The sequence below is a fragment of the Puma concolor genome, chromosome A2 (assembly GCF_028749965.1).
Source record: "Puma concolor isolate L17-30 chromosome A2, mPumCon1.1.hap2, whole genome shotgun sequence".
Classification (NCBI taxonomy): Eukaryota; Metazoa; Chordata; class Mammalia; order Carnivora; family Felidae; genus Puma; species Puma concolor.
Genome location: NC_141668.1, coordinates 113,094,025 through 113,116,592, shown reverse-complemented (window position 1 = coordinate 113,116,592; position 22,568 = coordinate 113,094,025). Strand labels below are relative to the sequence as shown.

Sequence of the window (22,568 nt, the reverse complement as noted above, 5' to 3'; positions counted from 1 at the left end):
ATTTGGTTCTTTGATCCCTTTTGAGCTAATGTTTGTATATGATGTTAGATATCATATTTGCATGTGGATATCCATCCAATTTTCCCAGCAGCATTTGTTGAAAGACTGTCCTTCCCCCATTGAATGGTCTTGGCCCCCTTGTCAACCCTCCTTTGACCATATATGCAAGAGTTTATTTCTGGGCTCTCTACTCTATTCCATTGGTGTGTATGTCTGCCTTATGCCAGTACCATACTGCTTTGATTACTGTAGCACTGTAGTAAGATTTGAAATCATGAAGTGTGAACTGTCTAGTTTTGTTCGTCTTTTTCAAGAATGTTTTGGCTATTTGGGGAATTTTCAGACCCCATATGAATTTCAGTACAGGTTTTTTTATTTTTGCAAAAAACTTGATTGGGATTTTGATAGGGATTATGTTGAATCTGTAAATTGCTTGGGGTAGCACTGACATGTTGACAGTAATAAGTCTTCCAATCCATGAACATGAAATGTGTTTCCATTTATTTATGTCTTTTTAAATTTCTTTCAGCAATGTCTTCATTAGTCTTCATTATATAAGTCTTTTGTCTCCTTTGTTAATTCCTAAGTATTTTATTATTTTGGATGCTACTACAAATGGAATTCTTTTCATAATTTGATTTTCAGATTATTCATTGTTAATATATAGAAATCCAACTGATTTTTACACGTTGGCTTTGTATCTTGCTACTCTGCTGAATTCATTTATAAGCTTAATGAGGTTTTCCACATATAAGATCATATCATCCATGAAGGGATAATTTTACTTCTTCCCTTCCAACTTGGATGCTTTTATTTACTTTTCTTGCCTAATTGCTCTGGCTAGAACTTCCAGTACTGTTTTGAATAGAAGGGGTAAAAAGTGGTAACATCTGTCTTGTTCCTGATCTTAAAGGAAAAACTTTAGCCTTCTACAACTTCATATGATGTTTGTTGTACGTTTTTCACATATGGCTTTTATTATTTTGAGGTACTTTCCTTCTCTTCCTGGTTTGTTGATTGTTTTTAGCATGAAAGGGTATTGAATTTTGTCAAACGCTTTTTCCCTATCAATTGATGACCATGTGGTATTTTACATTAAATGGTTTTTGTATGTTAAACCATCCTTGCATTCCAGGAATAAGCCCCACTTAGTTGTGGTATATAATCCTTTTAGTATGCTGCTAAATTCAGTTTGCTAGCATTCTGCTGAGGATTTTTACATCAATATTCATAAGGGATTTGGGTCTGCAGTTTTCTTCTCTTTTAGTATCTTTATCTGACTTTGGTATCAAGGTAGTGCTGACCTCAAAGAATGAGCTAGAAAGTGTTCTCTCCTCTTCGATTTGTTTGGAAAAGTTTAAGAATTGGTGTTAGCTCTTCTCTAACTGTTGGGATTTGCCAATTAATCAGATCCAGAGTTTTTCTTTGTTAGGAGATTTTTGATTGCTGATTCAATCTCCTTCAAACAGGTCTATTCAGATTGTCTATGTATTTGTGATTTGGTCTTGGTAGATTTTATTTTTCCAGGACTTTGTCCATTTCATCAAGGTTGTCCAATTTTAGTTTCTATAGACTTAATAGTAATATTCCCATTTTCATTTCTGATTTTAATAATTTGAGTTTTCTCTCTTTTTTTCTTAGTCCATCTAGCTTGTCAATTTGGTTGATCTTTTCGAAACCAACTTCTGGTTTCCTTTTCTCTATTGTTTTTCTTTTCCTATTTCATTTTTCTCTTCTCTAATCTTTTATTATTAACTTCTTTGTGCTATCCTTAAGTTTAGTTTGTTCTTTTTCTGGTTCCTTAAGTTGTAAAGTTAGGTTGCTAATTTCAAATCATTCTTATTTTTTAATGTTAGAATTTATAACTATAAATTTCCCACTCATCACTGCTTTTACTGCATTCCATAATAGTATGTTTTGGTTATCATTCATCTCCAAGTATTTCTAATTTGCCTTATGATTTCTTCCTTGATCCATTGGTTGTTTACATATATTAATTTCCACAAATCTGTGAATTTTCCAATCTTACCTCTGTTATTGATTTCTACCTTTATCCTGTTGTGGTCAGAAAAGATATTTAGTAGGAGATCTGACTTTTTAAATCTATTGAGACTTAATTTGGCACGGCCTGTCCTGGAAAATGTCCCATGTGCATGTGGGAAGAATGTTGGATCAAGTGTTTTGTATATGGCTGTTAGGCTAGTTGGTTTGTTGTGTTAAGTCCTCTATTTCCTTCCTTATCTTCTGTCTGGTTCCTCTATCTATCATTGTAATCTCTAACTATTGTTCTAGAACTAGGTCTATTTCAATTCTGTCAGTTTTTACTTCATATATTTTGCGGGTCTGTCATTAGGTATGTAATATGCTTATAATTGTTATTTCTTCTTGCTGTATTGGAACTTCTATTAATATATAATATCCTTCTTTATCTCTCATAATCTTTTTTTATTGAAAGTCTATTTTGTCTAATATAAACATAGCCATCCCTGGTCTCTTTTGATTATCATTTGCATGGAATATCTTTTTTCATCCATTCACTTTCAATTGATTTGTGTCTTTGGATCTAAAGTGAGCCTCTAGTAGAGCACCTATAGTTAGACCATGTGTTTTTGTCTATTCTGCCACTGCCTCCCCTTTAATTGGTGAACTTAATCCATTTACATTTAAAGAAACTACTAATAAGGAGGGAATTCTGTCATTATGCTATTTGTTTCCTATGTGCCTTAGAGCTTTTTTGGTCTCTTATTTCTTGCATTAGTATCTTTTTTGGTGTTTAGTTGTTGTTGTTGTTGTTGTTGTTGTTGTTGTTGTGAAACAGTTAACTTTCCTTCCCGTTTCTTTTTATATATATTCTATAGCTTTGTGTGTGTGTGTGTGTGTGTGTGTGTGTGTGTGTGTGTGGCTAACGTGGAGATTACATTTAGCATCCTAAAGTTATAATATTCTAATGTGAACTTACAGCAGCTTAACTTCAATAACATACAAAAACTCTGTTCCTATACAGCTCTGACCCCATCTTTTTCTGTTGTTCATGCCACCAAATAACATCTTTATACACTATGTGCCCCAAATCAACTAATATTCGTTTAAATACATTAGTCTCTTAAATCATGTAGAAAACAAAATGTAGAGTTAAGGTCCAAAGTTTACAATACTACTATCTTTCAGACAAATCATTGTTTTATTCTTTTATCTTTATTAGTCTCTTAAATCATGTAGAAAAAACATGGAATCACAAACCTCACCATAATACCAGCTTTTATAATTGCCCACGTGAGACTGGATCTCACTATAGAGCTTCAAGTTACTACCTAGTGTCTTTTCATTTCACTGTGCAGGACTCTGGAGCATCTCTGCATGGCAGGTATAGTGGTAACAAACTCCCTCAGCTTTTGTTTATCTAAGAATGTCTTAATTTCTCCCTCAGTTCTCAAGGTAGCTTTTCTAGATATACAATTCTTCACTGACAGTGGTTTTTTTTTTCCTTTAACACTTTGAATGTATGGGCCTACTACCTTCCAGCCTCCACAGACTGTGCTGAGAAATCTGCTTATTATCTTATTAAGGATCCCTTGTGTGTGGCAAGTCACTTCTCGTTGCTTTCCAGATCTTCTTTTTGTCTTTGACTTTTGCCAAGTTGCATGATTATATGTCTCAGTGTGAGTCTCTTAAAGTTCGTTTTACTTGGAGTTGATTGAGTTTCTTGGATGTTTATATTAATGTCTTTCCTAAAATTTGAGATTTTCAAATATCCTCTCTGCTTGCTTGCTTGCTTGCTTGCTTCCTTCCTTCCTTGACTCCCACAATGTATATGTTCATCCACTTGATGGCATCCTACAGGTCCTTTAGGCTCTGTTTACTTTTCTTCAATTTTTTTCTTTCTGTTCCTCAGACTGGATAATTTCTATTGTCCTATCTTCAAGTCTACCAATTCTTTCTTCTGCCTGCTCAAATTTGCTTTTTAAATCTCTCTAGTGATTTTTTTTCCTTTCAGTTATTGTACTTTTCAGATCCAGGATTTCTTTAGTTTCTTTTTAGATTAAATTTTTTTGGTTAATATTTCCATTTTGTTCATACATTACTTTCTTGACTTTCTCCACATTCTCCTCTACTTTTTTTGACTGTTTTTAAGATAGTTAAAGTCTTTGTCTAGTATATCTACCATCAGGTCTTTTTCCAGGACACTTTCTATTGATTCTTTTTCCTTTGGGCCATACTTTCCTGCTTCTTTTTATGCCTTGTGATTTTTTTGTTGGGAGCTGGAAATTTGAGTCAAATAAGATGGTTAACTCTATAAATCAGATTCTTCCCCTTCCCTGCAGTTTCCTCTTTTTTGTTGTTGTTCTTGGGGTTTTTTGTTTTTCTTTTTATTATTGAAGGCTGTCTCTATGCTGTCTCAGCCTGAAGTATAAACTTAGAAGTCTTCTTAGGTCTTATCTGAGCCCTTTCCCTGGGCATGTGGTTACTCTGTAATTTCCTTCCATATGTTTGCAGTTGTTTCTGAATGTTCTAGTCTTTAATGTCTGACTTCTGAAAGAGGAAAAAGAAAAAAATGAAGGGGGAACCAAAAAAAGGGGGGGCGCTGGTCCTTCAAATCCTTCAGAAGTCACTTCCGCTGGGGAGAGGGGGCTTGTAATAGTGGAGGGAGGTATAAAAATAATGGCTGCCTGTCTGTCTGTCTGCACCTCTGTGATCAGAAGCAGCAATCAGTGATCAGAGCACAGATCTCTGATATTTGGAGGACAGGGTCATTTTTGCCCACTCTGGTTCCTGCAAGCTGTGTGCAAGCTGCTCTAGAAACACCTGCACAGGCACCTGCCATGAGACTGAGGGATGGGGATGGATAGCTGCTATTGTGTCAAGAGCTAAAATTAACTGAAATTAAGCCTTCCCCTTGCAAGCCTTCAATAGACTCCAGAGTTCCAAAATGGTTCTATAAGACAGATTCTGCCAGTGTAATTGTTGTGCAGATAGGGAAACGGATTCCTGGTGCTCCTACTCTTCCATCTTTCCAGAATCTTCTCCATACATTTGTGCCACATCCAAGTAAAATCTCAGACATCTTTTGCCTAACATACAGTGTAAGACCTTTACTGTGAATAATATGGCTTTCTTCATCTTCCTCAAGACCCTTGGCCATTTCTTCACATTTCTCTACTGTGGCACCCAATGGGAAGCAGGACAAAGGACCCAGTTCAAGAACAGGCAAAAGAAGGCAAGAGTCCAAGAAAAAAAATCTACTGCTACCTGGTCTCCCTGTCATGTCTGAAGGTATCCTCTATCTGACCACCCTCATCCCCAATACTCCCTTCACCAACCCCTCCAATGCTGTCTCTAGACTCATGCCTGCTGCCCATTTTCTGTATCACCAGATTTCTCTTCTCTTGTGGGAGAGGAAATCCTTTTGCTTGACACCATTCACTCTTTCCCCACTCAGATTTCAAAATCAACACCACTTCTGTTTACTCACCAGGAGCTTAAGCTTGATTTCCTTACAACATCATTTCTGTCTCTGCTTTTAAGCTGAGGGACATTTACTAAGCATCTCCTCTGTGCTGGCCTTCATGAAGGTTGCACAATAAACAAGGGGCTCCCCAAGCAATGGGTCAAGAGGGTCTGGGGCACCAACTCTGACTTCAAGAGGGATGGGGGAGGGGTCACAGAAGAGAACTAAGTTCCTAAAGGACAAGAGCAACTCCACTGGTCAAGTCAGTGTTCTTCCCTCAGACTCTCTCTATGACATCTGACCGAGATGATCATCAGCCAGCTGGCTCCCTTCCCTCTTCACCCACAACCCCAAGGCTTTATTTCCATGGCCTTCCATCGAGGGCCTTTACCTCCTCAAGAGGCCTTCTTCCTTCCCTAGCCACTGCAAGTCTCTCCCAAGAGTACCCTGAGAGTCCAGCTCTTTCCCCCCTGGACTGCTATCCTCCAGGTGTTCCCCATACTCTGATGACCTGTGCCAAGGCTTCTCTGTGGATGGTTCCCAAATCTGTGTCTTCAGGTAAGTCCCCTTTCCCGCACTGTAACCATGTACCATCACCTGCCAGCAACACTTTCCCAATACCACATTCCCTGGTTTCTGATCACGGGACAACATTCCCTGGTCTCTGAAGCCATCACTGGCTGCATGGTCACCACTGTCTTCCTCAGTCACTGCATTTGATCAGTTCTTCTCTTGGGATCTGGCTCCAATCCATCCCCTGATGTTCATTCTCAACAAGTTCCACTTTGGGTCAGGCTCTTACCATCCCAGGCCAACTACTTTCCAAAGTCTCTGCACAGCCCTATACCAGGCACTGACCATGGCTGTGATGATCTTCCACCTACACCACTCTGAAGTATCAGCCTTCTCCCCTACACACTTTCAGGGGCTCCATGACTATCCCAGGATGAAGCCCAGCATCCAGACTGGCCCACAAGGCCCTCTATGGTCTGCCCCAACCTTCTCATACTGACCCAACTCATCAAACCCCTGGAAATACAGGTAAAAACTCAAGCCTCTGCCTAGTGCCAAACTCTACTCCGACTGCTGCCCCCACTCCCCTCCTTTCCTCTGCCTATCCAAACCTAACCCTGGTGACAGGCAACCTGAGGCAAGGCACAGAGAATGGGACTTTGAGCAAGAAACCTAGGACCCTAGGAATACCGATCCGAATCTGACTCCGCCTCCATTTCCCTGTCTTATAGGAAACAGCATGACCTATGCAGCAGGGTTGTCTCCCACTGCAAATAAGTTCATGTGTGGAAAGTACTGTGGGGAGTCTGGAACCAGTCCTTGGAACCAGGGCAGCCACTAGCCGCCTACATCCCTTCTGAGTGGTCAATGCCCTGACCTGCATCACATATTGTGAAACTTGTCCCTGCTTGGTTATCACTTGCACTTCTAGAACCAATTCAAATTCCTGACTTCCAGGCCAGAAGCAAATTCTCCTTCTCAGAAGCCCCCCATGATATTCTGGAGAAGCCAATTTAGCTCTCCTCTTGAACTGCTGGGCAAATCTCCCACTGTTACTTCCTCCACAAGTTGGTCTTTCTTGTTCAAGTACACAGTACATGTCTTAGAATGTGGGAGGCTTGGTTCAGTTGGTCTTTGACTCTATGCCCACTGGGTCTGGCCTGCTTGGGCGGGCAAGCCCTTAAAAAGCTAGATTTTTAAAAATGTTTATTTATTTTTCAGAGAGAGGGAGAGCAAGTGGGGGAGGGGCAGAGAGAGAGGGAGATAGAGGATGTGAAGCAGGCTCTGTGCTGTCAGTGCAGAGCCCAATGTGGGACTTGAACTCACAAACCGTGAGATCATGACTTGAGCTGAAATCGGATGCTTAACCAACTGAGCCACCCAGGTACCCCAGATTTTTTTTTTAAAGAAGAAAGGAAGTAACTCTGACAAGCAGGAGTTACCTAGAGAGTAAGTTAAACAATCTCTGGAGCCACTGGCTGCCCAAAGGTCAGTGTGACAAAATGATGCAAGTTCACAGGGGAGATTCCAAACAGGGCCTGCGACCCACTCACCCAACAACCCCAGAACAGCTCAGACGGGCCGTGCTACCCCGCAAAAATGGCAAGATGGAGATATTAGCCTTGGGAAGGCCAACACCCAGAGCTGACTGTGAAAGAAGAGACACTGGAGAGGGAGGGATGGAGGGAAAAGAATGAAAAAGAAAAGAATAGTGAGGGGAGAGAGGGAAGCAATAAAAACACCAATGAAGAGAGACAGAGAAAGAAAGAAAGAAACACAAGAGAAAAAGAAAGAAAAGGAAAGGAAAGGAGCGGACACCCTGCTCTGTGCCAGCACCGTGCTACGTGCTCTCGTGTGATCCCAACACCCCATGAGCAGGAGGCCTCTGATGTGTATTCAGAGAAGCCAAGTGACTTGCCTGAGGCTGCCAGGGGGCACAGGGAGTAAGTGGCTGGTCTGTAGGAGTCCAGAGTCCAGGCCTCTCCCATGACAGAGGAGAGGAAGTGTCCATTCTCAGTCCGTAGGGAGGGCTCCAGCCACGGCAATCAGTGACCCAGGACCCAACCACAAGCCAGGGCCCAGTACATGTGCATCATCTCTGCTTACACTCCATGAGCCTGAGGCCCAGGGGGACAGGGAAGGGTAAAAGCGTGCACTGAGAATTCCAGCGATTAACCATAAAGCTTTCGGAAATTCAATTATTTTTTATCCAAACCCTTTTGGGCAATGTATTGTAACAAAACATAAAGGCGTGTTGGGCTGAGTATCTGGCCCTTTCCCAGGCTCAAGAGAAGCTGGCCTTGCTGATTTCCTGAACATGCCACACACTGGGGATCCTGGCTTCTGGAGGCAGAAGTAGAGTTCAGCAGCCCCTTGGGGGAAAAGAGGCCCCTCTCGCCCTGGGTTTCAGATCCAGACTGGTGTCTGGGTTCTAGAAGCACAAGAGGCTCCAACCAGAGATGTCAGGATGAGCCCTGAGCCCAGCCCCACAGCTCAGCGGTGCAGGCAGGGGCTGACCTGGAGCACATTCAAGTGCTTCTCCTGTTCCCAGCACCCACCACCTCCTCCAGACTCCCCGCACAGCTGTGGTGCATCACGCTTCCAAGCAAGCCCAGACATGCTGACTATGCACGCAGGCTGACCTTCGACAACACACGAAAACGATCTGAGATAAGTTAAAATGTGTGTGTGTATGCGCGTGTGTGTGTAACTTGTGTAAAAGACATAAACAATAGACTACAGGTTTCCCCACTATCTGAAAATAGAGCGTTCCTATGAAATGTTCAGTGAGGCAAAATGGCATAAAGAAGCAATTACCATTCGTTTATATGGAGAAATTAGCATTCCCAGACCCAAAAAATAACTTCTCCTAGGCTCTTCTGATACCTTAGGACACATCTTACTAACAGATGCACAAGATAAATCGACATAAAGCACAGATGCTCACAGACACAGTTCAAAGCTCTGGCGGCTGGATGCTGAGTGCAGTCCCGGGGAAAGGGACTTGGTGGGGCTGCTCTCGCTGTCCGGGGTGCATGCACACTGCCTCTATAATGACGCTCTGCAAAGCAGACACTGAACACTATTGTCGCTTTTCGCCTTTTTTCGTAACAACAAAAATCCTCTCCAGATTTCTTTTGGTTAGCGAAAACAAGAACTAATAAGGTAGGTCTTTCATAACAGCAAAGTGGTGCTATGCAATCTTTGAAAAGCAGGGGATACTTGTGTAAGTTTTAGGTCTGGAATAGTAAAATTCAAAATAACCAGCATTTATTATACTTTGTTTTTTTTCTCACCAGTCAACCCAGATACAAAACCTCCCTCCTGGGGTAACTGAGGATCGGACTGGGTATGGGAAATCCCTAACATAGTGCCAGGCACACAGTAGGTGCTCCACACCTTACAGCTGTGATTGCTAAGACCCTACTGTGTGCCGGGGCCCACGTCAAACGCTCTCTCACAACAAATGCTGAACTTAACAGTGCCCATTTTACAAAAGAAGAAATACAAACTCAGATGAAGTGAGTTGCCTAAGACCACACAGCTAGTTGGCCACAAAGCCAGTATGAAAGGCACACCTTGTAAGTCAGCTCAGCAGCAGCCCAGTCACTTGGGATTTGGCAATGCACCCAATCCCAGGGAGGGAGTCAGGGCCAAGGGAGCCCCGGGTGGGTTTAGCAGATGGCCTTGGCTACAACAGAAACAAAGAAATAGAAAGTGTTTAAAAAGTAGGAGGAAACACAGAGGCAGCCGGAGTGAAAGATGCATCAAGGATGCTGTCAGATGATAACATTTAGTGGAAAAATAAACAGAAAAGCCTAGAACACAGAACAGTGTCAATGTTGTGATAACAACTACCTCAAATTATGTACATGTGGGAAAGAATGACAGGGATCCTAGGGAAAGAAGACTTTAATTTGATGCATTGGAGAGATTGTGGGTACGTTTTTATCTTCTATTTTGATTTCTGTTAACATTGATAAATGCTTATGCAAGAGTAATTTTAAGTGCTTTCAAAGATAAAGAAATCACAAAGAAAAACAATCAAACAGTTTGACTACATAAAAATTAGAAACTTCTGCATGTCAAAAAAAAAGCAACTAACATGGAAAGACAACCAACAAATGCTGAAGGCTTATTTGTAGCAAATACGATAGGCAAAGGGTTAATTAATAACAACATCTTTGTTAATATTAAACACTCCTGAAAATCAAAAACATAGCATTAAAATCGCTAGAAGCAAACAGACAACATATATGGGCATAGCACATAGCACATAGCACAAAAGCACAACTGTTTAGTACATGTAAGGAGAAATGTTCAATGTCCCCAATAATTATGGATTCACACATTAAAACAAGAGTAACATACCACTTCTGTCCTACTAAGTTTCAAATATATGTTAAAATTAGAAACCAAAGGTAGCTGCCAACACCTGTGTAAACACTTTTGGAAAAGAATACGGCACTACACAAGTTTGAAAGGATTCATGCCGCTCAGTCCCGTAATCTCACACCTGGAAATGTCTCAAGAGGAAAAAAAATGAGAATACAGAAAAAGTTTAAGGATGGTCAAAAATGTTCACCCCAGGATTACTTCCTTATAAGAAGGAAACCTTATGCCAATCTAAAGGGCCAACAAGGAAGTGATGGTTACATGAAGAAGTGCTACACAGATGTTAAGTAACACAGGTAGAAATCCAAGATGCAAATACCTCATCTGTTTCAAAGGCAGAAGTGAATTCAGCAAAGTTGCAGGGTACAAGATCAACACACAAAAATCAGTGTGTTTCTATACTCTAGCAAATAACAATCTGAAAAGGAAATTAAGAAAGCAATTCCATTTATAATGGCATTTAAGAGAATTAAATGCTTAGGAATAAATCTAACCAAGGATGTGAAAGACCTGTAGACTGAAAACTACAAAACACTGATGAGAGAAACTAAAGATCTAAACAAATGGAAAGGCATCGTGTTCATAGACTGGAAGACTTCATTACCACTGTTTAGATGTTCGTGCTACCCAAAGCGATCTACAGATTCAAGGCGATCCCTATTAACATTCCAACAACCACTTTTTGCAGAAATGGAAAAGCAGATCCTCCAAATTGCAAGGGGCCTCAAATAGCCAAAATAATCTTGGAGAAGAAGCATAAAAATGTTGGAGAACTCAACTTCCTGACTTTGAAACTTACTACAAAGGTAAACAAAGTGGTGTGGTACTGGCATAAGAACAGACACACAGACCAATGGAAGAGAACAGAGAACCCAGAAGTAAGCCCACACATGTATGATCAATTTAGTTTTGACAAGGGTAAAAGGGGAAAGGACAATCCTTTCAACAAACGGTGCTGGGAAAACTGGATAGCCACATGCCAATAATAAAGTTGGGCCCTTAACTTACACCATACATAAACTTACACCATATATACAAATTTGCTAGAGGTAGATGAATGACCTAAACTTAAGAGCTAACACTACAAAATTCTTAAGAAAAAATTTGGGGAAAATCTTCATGACATTGGATTTGGCAACAATTTCATGGATATGACACCAAAAACACAGGCAACAAAAGAAAAATCAATATATTAGATTTTATAAAAGTTAAAAACTTTTTTTAAATTTTATTTTTAATTTTTTAAAATATACATCCAAATTAGTTAGCATATAGTGAAACAATGATTTCAGGAGTAGATCCCTTAATGCCCCTTACCCATTTAGCCCACCCCCCCTCCCATAACCCCTCTAGCAACGCTCAGTTTGTTCTCCATATTTATGAGTCTCTTCTGTTTTGTCCCCCTATCTGTTTTTATATCATTTTTGTTTCCCTTCCCTTATGTTCATGTGCCTCCAAGGACAGTATGAAGAAAGTGAAAAGTCAACCTACAGAATAGGAGAAAACATTTGCACATCATATATGTGACAAGGGATTAATATCCAGAATATATAAAGAACTGCTACAATTCAACAACAACAAAAACCCAACAAAACAACAACAAAAACCTGATAGAAAATGGGCAAAAGACCTAAATAGACATTTCTCCAAAGAAGATACATGAAAGGCCAACAGGTACATGAAAAGATGCTCATCATCACTAGTCATTAAGAAAATGTAAGTTAAAACCATAATGAGATATCACTATCACTTCATACGTGTTACTATGGCCACCACCAAAAAGACAACAGATAACAAATGCTGGTGAGGATGTGGAGAAAGGGGAACGCTTGTGCACCATGGGTGGGAGTATCAACTGGTGCAGCCACTATGGAAAACAGTATGGAGGAGCTGCAAAAAATTAAAAATAGAACTACCATATGATCCACTTCTGGGAATATATCCAAAGGAAATGAAAACACTGACTTGGAAAGATATCTGCACCCTCATGTTCACTGCAGCATTATTTACAGTAGCCAAGACATGGAAACAGCCTAAGTGTCCATAGATGGATGAATGGATAAAGAAGTTGTGGTGTGTATGTATGTATGTACGTGTGTGTGTGTGTGTGTATTTGAATATCATTTATCCATAAAAAATCCTACCATATGCTATAACATAGATGGACCTCAAAGGCATTATGCTAAACGAAAGAAGTCAGAGAAAGACAAATACTGTGTGTTATTCGCAGAATCTAAAAAAAACAAAAACAAAAACACGAGAAACACAACTCAGAAAAAGAGATCAGACTTGTGGTCACCAGAGGCAGAAGGTTGGGAAAGAGAGAATTGGAGAAGGTGGTCAAAAGATACAAACATGCAGTTGTAGCATAAGTCCTAGAAACATGATGTACAACATGATGACTGTGGCTAACACTACCATCTGATATGCAGGAAAGGTGTTAAGAGAGTAGATCATAAGAAATCTCATCACAAGAACATTTTTTTCCTTTTTTCTTTCCTTCTTTTCTTTGTATTGTATCTATATAGGAGGATGGATGTTAGCTGAACTGACTGCTAATCATTTCACAATATGTGTAAATCAAACCATCATGGTGTATGCCTTAAACTTATATATTGATATATGTCAACTATTTCTCAATAATACAGGTGGTGGTGGGGGAACCAGCAAAAGGGGATAGGGGAAGCCGAAATGAGATACCACTTCATAGCTACTAGGATAACTATTTAAAAAAAAAAAAAGAAGAAAAATGACAGGTGTTGGTGAGGATGTGGAGAAATTAGAGCCCTAACACATTGTTGGCAGGAATGTAAAATGGTGCAGCCACTGTGGAAAACTGTTTGGTGGTTCCTCAAAACGTTACTCATAAAACTACCATATGATCCAGCAATTCCACTCCTAGGTATAGACCCAAAGGAATTGAAAGCAAGGACTTGAATAGATATTTGTAAACCAATGTTCATACAGCATTATTCACAATAGCCAAAGGAAATAAGACCAGTGATTATCCATGATGAATGGAAAAACAAAATATGGTACATACACACAATAGAAAATTATTCAGCTATAAAGGAGTGACATTCTGACACCTGCTACAACAAGGATGGGCCCTGAAAGCATTATGCTAATGGAAATAAGCCAGACACAGAAAGCCGAATATATGACTCCATTTATATAAGGTACTTGCAATAGGCAAATTCAAAGAAACAGAAAGCAGAATAAAGGCTATGGGGGGGAAGGGGAGGAGAGAAGGGGGAGTTACTATTTAAAGGATACAGAGTTTCTGTTGGGAATCCCGAAAAAGTTTTAGGTATAGACAGTGGTGATGGAGACACAGCTTTGTGAATGTATTTGATGCCAATGAACTGTATATTTGCAAATGGGTAAAATAATAATTTTATGGGTATTTTAGTATGCATATTTTACCACAATTAAAAAAATGTGGACAAAAAGGGGGGTGGTAATATTATACACAGTGAAAAGATAGGAATGAAATAAACCAAAATGTCAGCAGTTATTTTGAAAAAAGAAATCTTTGGGTGGTCTCCTCTTTCTTTTAATCATTTTTCTCCATTTTCTAATTTTAATTACTCTTTGGATGGAAAAAATACGTTATGTTTTTAACAGGTTTTATATTTTCAGTTTTGATATGTACATAATTCATCAACCCAAATTTTTCCTTTTTAGGTAGAAAGTTTCTTCACATATGGGCCAGCATTTACAAAGGATTTACTTCACAAGGGACCATAAGGAAAGGAGATGGTCACTTAAGATGACTTAAAGTTCTCTGCTGCACAGAGGTAAAAGCTCATGTTCTCTTACAACCTGGCCTGGCCACCGGCCCTGGAGCCCACTAGCTACAACCCATCAGGGTGGCAATCCTTTCTTTTATGGGAGTTTCTCCCCCCGCCCTCCGGGCACTGAATGAGGAGAGGAGAGGTTTCAGGTGGACAACTGCCTCTGGATATGATACAGTCCATAATTTGACCTTCAAGCAATAAATTAAAATAGGAATAATAACTTAAACATGAAGGTGAGAATCTGCCTTAAATTTAACTGATCGAAATAGCTAATATTAATTTACCCTTAATGGTACCCCAAACCCTTCCCAGAAGGTCCCGTTTATATACAAATGATACTGACATTGTACTGGGTCTTCACGCAGGAGTCCAAAGGACCTGTTCTCCCCTTTCTGACAAGTAAATAAAACGGCAGGGAGATCAAATAACTCACTAAAAAGAAGATATAATTTTTTATCTTCCTTTTTACAGTCTCATATCCACTTCCGTTGGGAATAACAAAGTCTGAATTCTTATGCAACACTTATCTAAATGTGTCGATTTTATCGGATTGATGAATTTTGCTAACAAAAGGCAGTGCTAGGAAATCTTTTATGACATATTTGGCCCATTCACAGGGCTGGAGCTTTAATTTAACCAACTTGAGAATTCTGAGGGAGAGCTGCAGGTGTTGGATCTGAAAAAAAAAATCATAAATGGGAAGGCATATCAATCTTTATGACGGGGAAACAAAAACACTCTCTACTTGCTTGCCCTCCACAGGCAGGAGAAGGAGAGGTGGCAGCAGCAGGATATTGTCTCAGGCTGCATAGCAAAGAGGAAGCATCGCTGTCTCCCAGTGACCGCTATTTAGTATTGATCAAAAGGCGCTGGCCCAGAGAGGAAGAGAGGAATTGATAAAACAATGAGGTTTGCCAACACTGTGTTCTCAACAAGGACATTTTCTCATTCTCTTGACCACACCAGAGTAAGTCACTCCTGTGGCCGCCTGAGCGACCCGGCGGCTTTCTGTCCCACGGCCCCACAGCACCGCTACCTCTCTGCCCTCATGGACATGTCCTCAAGGACCGTAAGCGTAGCCAATCACTTGACAAGGCCTGTTGCTTCTCCTGTCAAAGGTCTCCCCGAGTCACCCCTCCCCTCCCTCCACAGCCTTAACTCGGACCACACTTCTCTCCCTGAGAACACCACCAAATTGCCTCTCCCTCTCTGTCTCGGCTCCCCCTGGATCATCATCGCTGAGCCATCCCTTCTGCCTGCCACCAGTCAGCTCTGCATGGGAGAACTTCTCAGCCACCTCTTGCACAAACTCTTTAAGGACTCCTTACTTTCTGCAAGACGAAATCGTAAACTCGCTGGCATGAGATATTACAAAGGTCCTTTGTGATCTCACCTTTCCCAGTCTCCCCTCCAACAGCAAAGTCTGCCCATCCATCTACCCAATTTTACAAGCCTCTGTGACAGAAACATCCAGTCATCCACCAAAACTCATCTCCGCCTTCAGATAACCGAGTTGCAGCTAAGCAGATGGTGAGGGGATATGTTTCCTGGCCTGACACCGAGGCATGACCAACATGAACGGGCAGGACTGAGGCCTCACCCACAGAATCTGTGGCAAGGGTGTGTGCCTCTTCCAGTCTGGGCGTTCCTTATACACTGGACCCTCCTGTGAACGTGAATGCAGCACTGTCTGTGCCTGGCTTTGACCACACGGACAGAGACACACCCTAAGTGGAAGCAGGATGGAGGACACTGGGGTTTCTGAATGCTGTACAGAGAAGAAACCCCCTTGTGCTCACGTTAGGAAATTACCTGGAAAATCAGCTTCTAGTCTCTTTACGCTTCTGTAGTTTTTGGTCTCTTGCAACAGCATCTTAGTCTTTTACTCTTGCCGCGCGCAAGGGCCAGGTGAGATCCCGCTTACTAGGACCCACAGCTGACACCCGCCTGCCCAACCTGTGTTAATGAAATGAAGCATGCCCCAGAGCCAGCTTAGACATGTGGACACTCCTCTCATTAGCAAACCTACTTGGTGTTCTCTAGGGTCTTCTGCATTTTCTTTGTCATTTTATCAATCGCTGCCTGTCTCTTCCCTTCAGCTAAGAGGTCTGTTTTGTTCAGCACCACGACCAGCTTCTGGCAGGCGATCTGCCCAATCACAAGGCACTCCGCGGACTGGGTCTGCATCCCTTTGGTCACATCGATGACCAGCATCATCAGATCAATGATCTGGGCCCCTGCAAGGAGAGAAAGACAAGGTTAGAAAGGGAAATGGGGGAGAGGACTCTGTAGAAAGTTGCCCAATTCCTGAGCTTCAGCAGAACCAGCCAAATTCAAGTATGAAGATAAAGGTGGGTGGGATGACCACCACACGCCTCCTAGCCCCGGCCATGGGGGACGGACTCGGACCAACATGATTTCACTGAATCCTCACGACCACCATGAGGGACGGGCGTGTTACCTCATCTGGAGAGGAAGAAACTGAGGCCCGCAAAATACAGAGAGCCCACCAAGAGCTACGGCCAGCACGCAGTAGGGCTGGGGACCCCAAAACACCCTTTCACTGCATCAATCCCTTCATTTTATTCCCATCTTAGACCTGGCAAACGCCTAGAGATCTGCCCTTCACAAGACAGCAGATGGAAGGAATGGAAAACTACCGGGGAGGTGGGGGCTCGTCTCCTCTATGGCTCCTGGGTCTTCTCCTCACGGTAGTTGGGTTTAGTCATGATCCTCCCACGCATGGCTGCGTCACATCTACTCGCTTCTTTTGTCCTCTCCGTTCCAGGTGGTAGGCTCCCGTCCTTTCAAGGAGGTAAGAGCAACCCAAGGTTCAACTACATCAACGCTGAGCACCGCCAGCATGTACGTGTATTTCTATATGTGTGTGTGCGTGCGCATGTGTGTGCATTCTACACGTATGCATGCATGCCTGGCTGGGAGCATGCCCTAAATACACAGTCACACCTGAGCTGAACAACAGCAGAGGGAGGAATTACAGAGGAGTCCATGAGGGGAAACCGCCCTGAGCCATGTTAGGAATACTCAAGTTAGCCAATGAAGGGAATGTGTCCTTTTTAATGGGATTTGAAGTAGTTTTACCAACAAAGGGGGCGGGAAGTTATTTTGGGGGATACAGAAATATGCAACTATTTCCCCCTTTGCCCCAGGAGGGATTTCCAAGACCCAACTATTGTTGTGGTGAAACGGAGGAGGACTGCTCTGTAGGTGACTCTCATGACCCAAGATCATTCCTGGGGAGCGAGGGAAGGCGAGGAGGAGGGCAGTTTTCTCTGCTGGCACATTTACTGTGTGCGCTAGTCAACCCCTTAATCTCCACGACCAGTGTTTCAGACGAAGGTGGACTCACGGGGTACTTGCTTTGGCACTAAGGGCCACCAGACACCGGGGAGCCTGGCTGCACTGCTGAAGGATTCTTTCCTGGTCACCACTGACGTGCGCAGCTCCTACAGCCTCCCCCCAGGAGAAACAATAGGCGTCTCCGGCTCTAGGCAGGCCTCAAAACGTCCCAGCTATCCTCCCTGGCCCTTCTGTCTGCCCTCCCAAGCCCCCTCTTCCACCTCACCCAGTCCCAGGGACTCCGTGCTGCTGTGGTCCAAGGGGCCCGGAGGGGCAGGCTGGTGCTCACAGCAGCCGGCACTGGCATCTCCCCTGTCCCACCGGGCAGCATGTGGGGACGCGGCAGGGGATGACGCTGGTTCTATCACCCATACCTTTTAAACAATGGAGGTCTAAAAACCTCACCATCTGACAGACTCCCTCTCTTATCTACCGAATCACCAGCTCCCCTCTGGGATGCATCTCTGCTGCAGCCTCAACCCCCATGGCGCATGGCAGGCCCATGTCAGCTGCTCCCTAGCGGGAAGAGACCTGTTCTTTGCCTCAGACTTGTCCCTCTGAAATCCATCCTCCAAACAGCCTCCCAGAAGGAACTTCCTAAAACTCTATGACTGATTCATACACTGAGTCAGGGAGGGGGGTAAATCGGTATTTCTATGAAAGTCAATCAGAAAACAGCTATCAGAATTCACAGCATCTTTGACCCAGCCAAGCCCACACACATGTGCAGCGCCCCATAGTGTAAGCAGGCTTGTTGTAGCTACAGTTGGAAACCATGTAAATGCCCATCACCGGGGGGCATGTTAAAAACAAAGAATGTTACACCCACTCCAGGAGAATACTATCCCACCATTAAAAGGAATGAAGAAGCTCTTTGTGTACCACTATGGAACAGCCCCCAAGGTAGAGCGAGTGAGAAGAACAAAGGGCAGAGCGATGTAATCTGTGTCAAAAGTGGGGGGCGGGGGGGAAGGTGTGTGTGTATGGGTGCTGTATGGGAGGAAGTGTTTGCTCCTCTGCACATAAAACATGTCTGAAGGAATGCAAAAGAAACAGCTAACTTTTGGTTGTTTGTCGGGAGAGCCAGGTGGCAGATGTGGGATGGGGTAGGAAGGAAACCAGACTGCGTGTTCTTCTGTACCTTTTACACAGGTGTGCAGTACCCATTCAGAAATAAATAAAATGACGTGACGTACATAAATAATGAACTAAACGCTGATCTGCTGTTCCCCTGCTAAGACCCCTCGCTGTCTTCTAACTGAACGGGAACTCCGTGCTGTGGCCTTGGGCCCCCTCTTCTACCTCACGGTCCTGGCACGTCCTCCTTGCGCTGCGCACCAGGGTGCACCTCACGGAGCCCTCCCCGGTGCTCCCTGCCCTGCCCCAGGGCACATGTGTGTGTGCACATGCACACCCCCGCTCAAAGCCTGAGCCCAGCTGTCCCCAGAAGAGGTGACTTCTCCCCAAGCAAACCTGTCACCAGTCACAGGGCTGTGTAGCAAAGTGTTGAGGCAGGATAGGACAAAGCCCACAGGTGAGCAGAAGGAGGAGTGCCTGGGGTTCCCAGCCTATGAGCCGTTCTCCAGGAAGACTGGAGAGCCACCTTCACACGAAATGGTCCCAAGCACCTGACCAGGTGACCCCCAACTGTAGTGGGCAAAGCTGTGCCCACAAAGCCAAGGCTACGCTATCCCAAGGATGTCTCAAGGACTTTTCCAGAGTACTTCCAACTGCCCTGGCTCCCTCTAGGACCTAGACATCATCCCCTCTCTTACCCAAACTACCATGGACCCCCTCTACGGATGAGGAGGTGTTTGGTAACTGCCCTTGGTCACTCAGCAAATAGGTGTTAAAGGAGAGATCTGAATGCTGGTGCCTGTCCTCACCTATGTGCCATGTGGCCTGTCCTTCCACATGGGGACCCATCCCCTCTCCAGCCTCTTCTCTTACTCATCCTACTCCTCGCCCACTCCTCATTTTCACACTGAGAATCAAGGTACACTCCACGATAATTCTCACCCTTCCCTGCCCAGCTTTTGCTCCTGCCCTTCTACCTATACTTCACTCACCCTTGGCCCTTCCTCCCCAACTACCCCAATGCTCAGAGCTTACAGATCACAGGTCGGGCTGTCAATCTGGATTTGTAGGACCCAGCACAGGACCTAGCGGGCACAGCGTGGGCAATCTTTCATGGACTGAACTGAGCTAATGATAGCTTGCCCCCCCCCCCACTCTATTCACTAGGACTCTGTTCCTTTTCTCAGAGATTCAGTTCCCCATTGGTATATAAAACTACCCAGGAGCACCTTGTCTTGGCCCAGTGGCTGGAGGGGAAGAACTCGTATATTCTACGTATTTAGCCCATCTCACTTATGATGCCTGTTGGGATCCTGGGGATAGAGATGAAACTGGCCTGACAGAGCCAGAAAGACAGGTGCAGATGAGACCCAAACACTCAGACTGGTCAGGATTTCCTCTGCAGCCTTAATCCAGCGTCCACAAGCCAGCCGCCTTTGTTGCAGGGAGCACACAGCTCCGTTCCAAAAGGCCAGGCTCTTGAGCAGACCCACTGCCAACATCAGGCACTTCTAAAGAGACCAGAGGTCACAGCGACGTGACAGGCCCCACTGAGAACCAGGGGTCATCATCAGGCAACTGCCCGCTGCCCAGCAGCGGCTCTCAGTTACTCCCGTTGCTTCATCAAACTTTTGATCAGGCGACAGGAAGTGACATAACTGGCCCATCTTGTCTTTTTCAAGATCCCCAGTACTTCCACAGAATGAATCAAGCAGTGTCCTTCCCAATTCCCACGAACCCAGGGTAGGAAACCATTCTGAGACGAAAGGGGCACAGCGAGCGAGTGGGCGGGAAACACAAGTCAGGAACTTGCAGCTTACAAATGACCCTCTATATTTTTCAGTCTATCAGAGTTTCTCATCTAGTTGTTCTGACTATAGATCCCTTTAAAGGTTTGCAGAATAATTATAACAGGGTTCAAGTTTCTCGGTACTTTTATAAGTTACAATTTCCAATTCTGTAGAGGATACATCTTAATCATTTCAAAAACAAAAATAAAGAAAAACTTACAAAGGTCGGCATTTAACAAAGTGTAAGTTATCTGTGAGATGTAATTTTCCTTCTGGGACTGAAGGCGGAAAACATGCGTGTGCAGAAAAAAAATGTTTCAGCCAGAGAAACTGAACATAAAACTTTAAACATTTTAGCAGCCTCAAAATCAGGTATTTAATCAAAACGTGATTTTTTTTAATCAAAATGAACATCCTAAAAAGAAGAGAATAGTATTAAATTTAAAATAAAGAAAAATGTATTTTTAACTAGTGACTTATTAAATATTCAATAAACAACGTAAATACACTGTCATCAACAATATAAAAGTGCAGTGGCAATTTATGTCCTATTATTATTCCAACCCATTCGCCGGATACATCAGACCTCCGTGGGCCTCAGCTTCCTGGTCTCCATGAGGACAAGGGTGAGCCCAGCCAGCGGGCTGCAGTGAAGGTTAAAAGAGATAACACGCGGAGCGGGTTCAGAACAACACGTCGGCCATAGGAAATCCTCCATAACGTTAGCTGCTGTGATTGTTTTTCCTTCTACAACTCCTACTGTGGCAAGCACGTTTGCTTCTCGTCTTAACTTTGCCATGTGGGGATCACAGAATCACAGACGGCAAAACAAAAGCTCAGAGAGGTGAAGTGACCAAGTCAAGTCAGGGGCAAGGGCTCAGTTGGAGCGATGTGAACATGGGCCCCTGGACCCCTTTCTCCCACAGCACCCTGTGTCCCTGGGCTGCGATCCTGCGCCCAGAGTGAAACGCTCACCCCGTGCGTGGGTGGGGACTTGTGCACCAGCCCCTGTGGGTGCTGCAGAATGGCAAAGCAAGTGTCAGAAGTCCCCCTTGGAGCGTGGGGCGGGAGGAGGGGCTGCAGCTCTACAATCCCAAGGTGCCGTCGGTATTGCTGTTATTTGTATTCATTTATTCAATATATTGCTTGTTTCCCCATTTTCCAGGCAAGAAGACTGAGGCTCGGGCAGGTTAAATACTTGCCCCAGGCTATCTAGCTAGGGTGAGAAGCCAGCATCGTTTTGACACCAACACAGGCTCACCTGTCCTGGCCCCGCCTCTCGGCCAGGAGGCATCGAGACTTCCATCACACCGGAGCCCATGATTCCTCTCAAGGAGAGTCCCACCCACCCTCCCCCCCGTGTGTGTCCATTTTGTGCATTTCAGTTTTCCTCCCTCTATATCCTTTCCTCCAAAGTACAGTGGCCTGGGAACCCCCTCTCAGATTCCTACTGGCACAGGAGAGTGTACAGCTGAGCACCAGGGATGTCCGTCCTGCCCTCCTCAGCACAGAATCAGAGGGTTTGGAAATGGAAGGGGCTTGGTAAAGAAGGTCCATGTGCAGGTGGGGAGCCAAGGGCCATGAGTGGGAGGAAGAGGTGAGCGCTGGGCTCGGAGGCACCCAACAGGGCATTCAAACCACAGCACCCCTGGGGGCCTCCATTTCCTCATCTGTAAATCAGAATCTAAACAAAGATGCCCACTGCAAGAGGTTGGGGCGGGGGTAGGGGGCATGGAATCAAAGGGGAAGGCCAGCCGGGCACTCAGTAAGCGGAGCTACATTTAGGGCTGTTGGTGCCGAGCCAAGCTCTCTGCCCAGCCTCACATTCAGAGGCTGCTGTTCCCACCTGTCCAGGATGCCCCCAGGCAAACACATGTGGACAAAGAACTGAGGTTACTGACCAAGTTGGGGGGGGGGGAGAGGAGCGGAGAAGGAAAAGCTTGCAGAGTGGTCAGACGTGCACCCACCTGGGCACAGGCGCATGTCCAACTTGCACACACTGCCCACCAGCCCCTCTCCTCACTCCCCTTGCCGGCTTTCTTCAGGACCTGCCTCCCTCACAATTCCCATGCTGCTGGCCAGGCCCAGAGCCTCCAGTGGGGGGACAGAAAGCCAAAGGAGACTCCAGTCACTGGAGGAAGTTCCGAGGACCATGCCCCTTGCTCCTATCAGATGACCATTTTCATG

General features: G+C 44.1%; 1 protein-coding gene across 3 annotated transcripts in view; it reads right to left on the bottom strand.

The window, feature by feature from the left end:
* EEFSEC (eukaryotic elongation factor, selenocysteine-tRNA specific) overlaps nt 1-22,568 on the bottom strand; it is a 252,616-nt gene that overhangs the window by 149,640 nt on the left and 80,408 nt on the right. For all 3 annotated transcript variants that reach the window (XM_025922542.2, XM_086697291.1, XM_086697292.1), the window contains exon 2: nt 16,184-16,391. In XM_025922542.2, the coding sequence (XP_025778327.1) occupies nt 16,184-16,391 (208 nt within the window). The remainder of the gene's footprint in view (nt 1-16,183; nt 16,392-22,568) is intronic.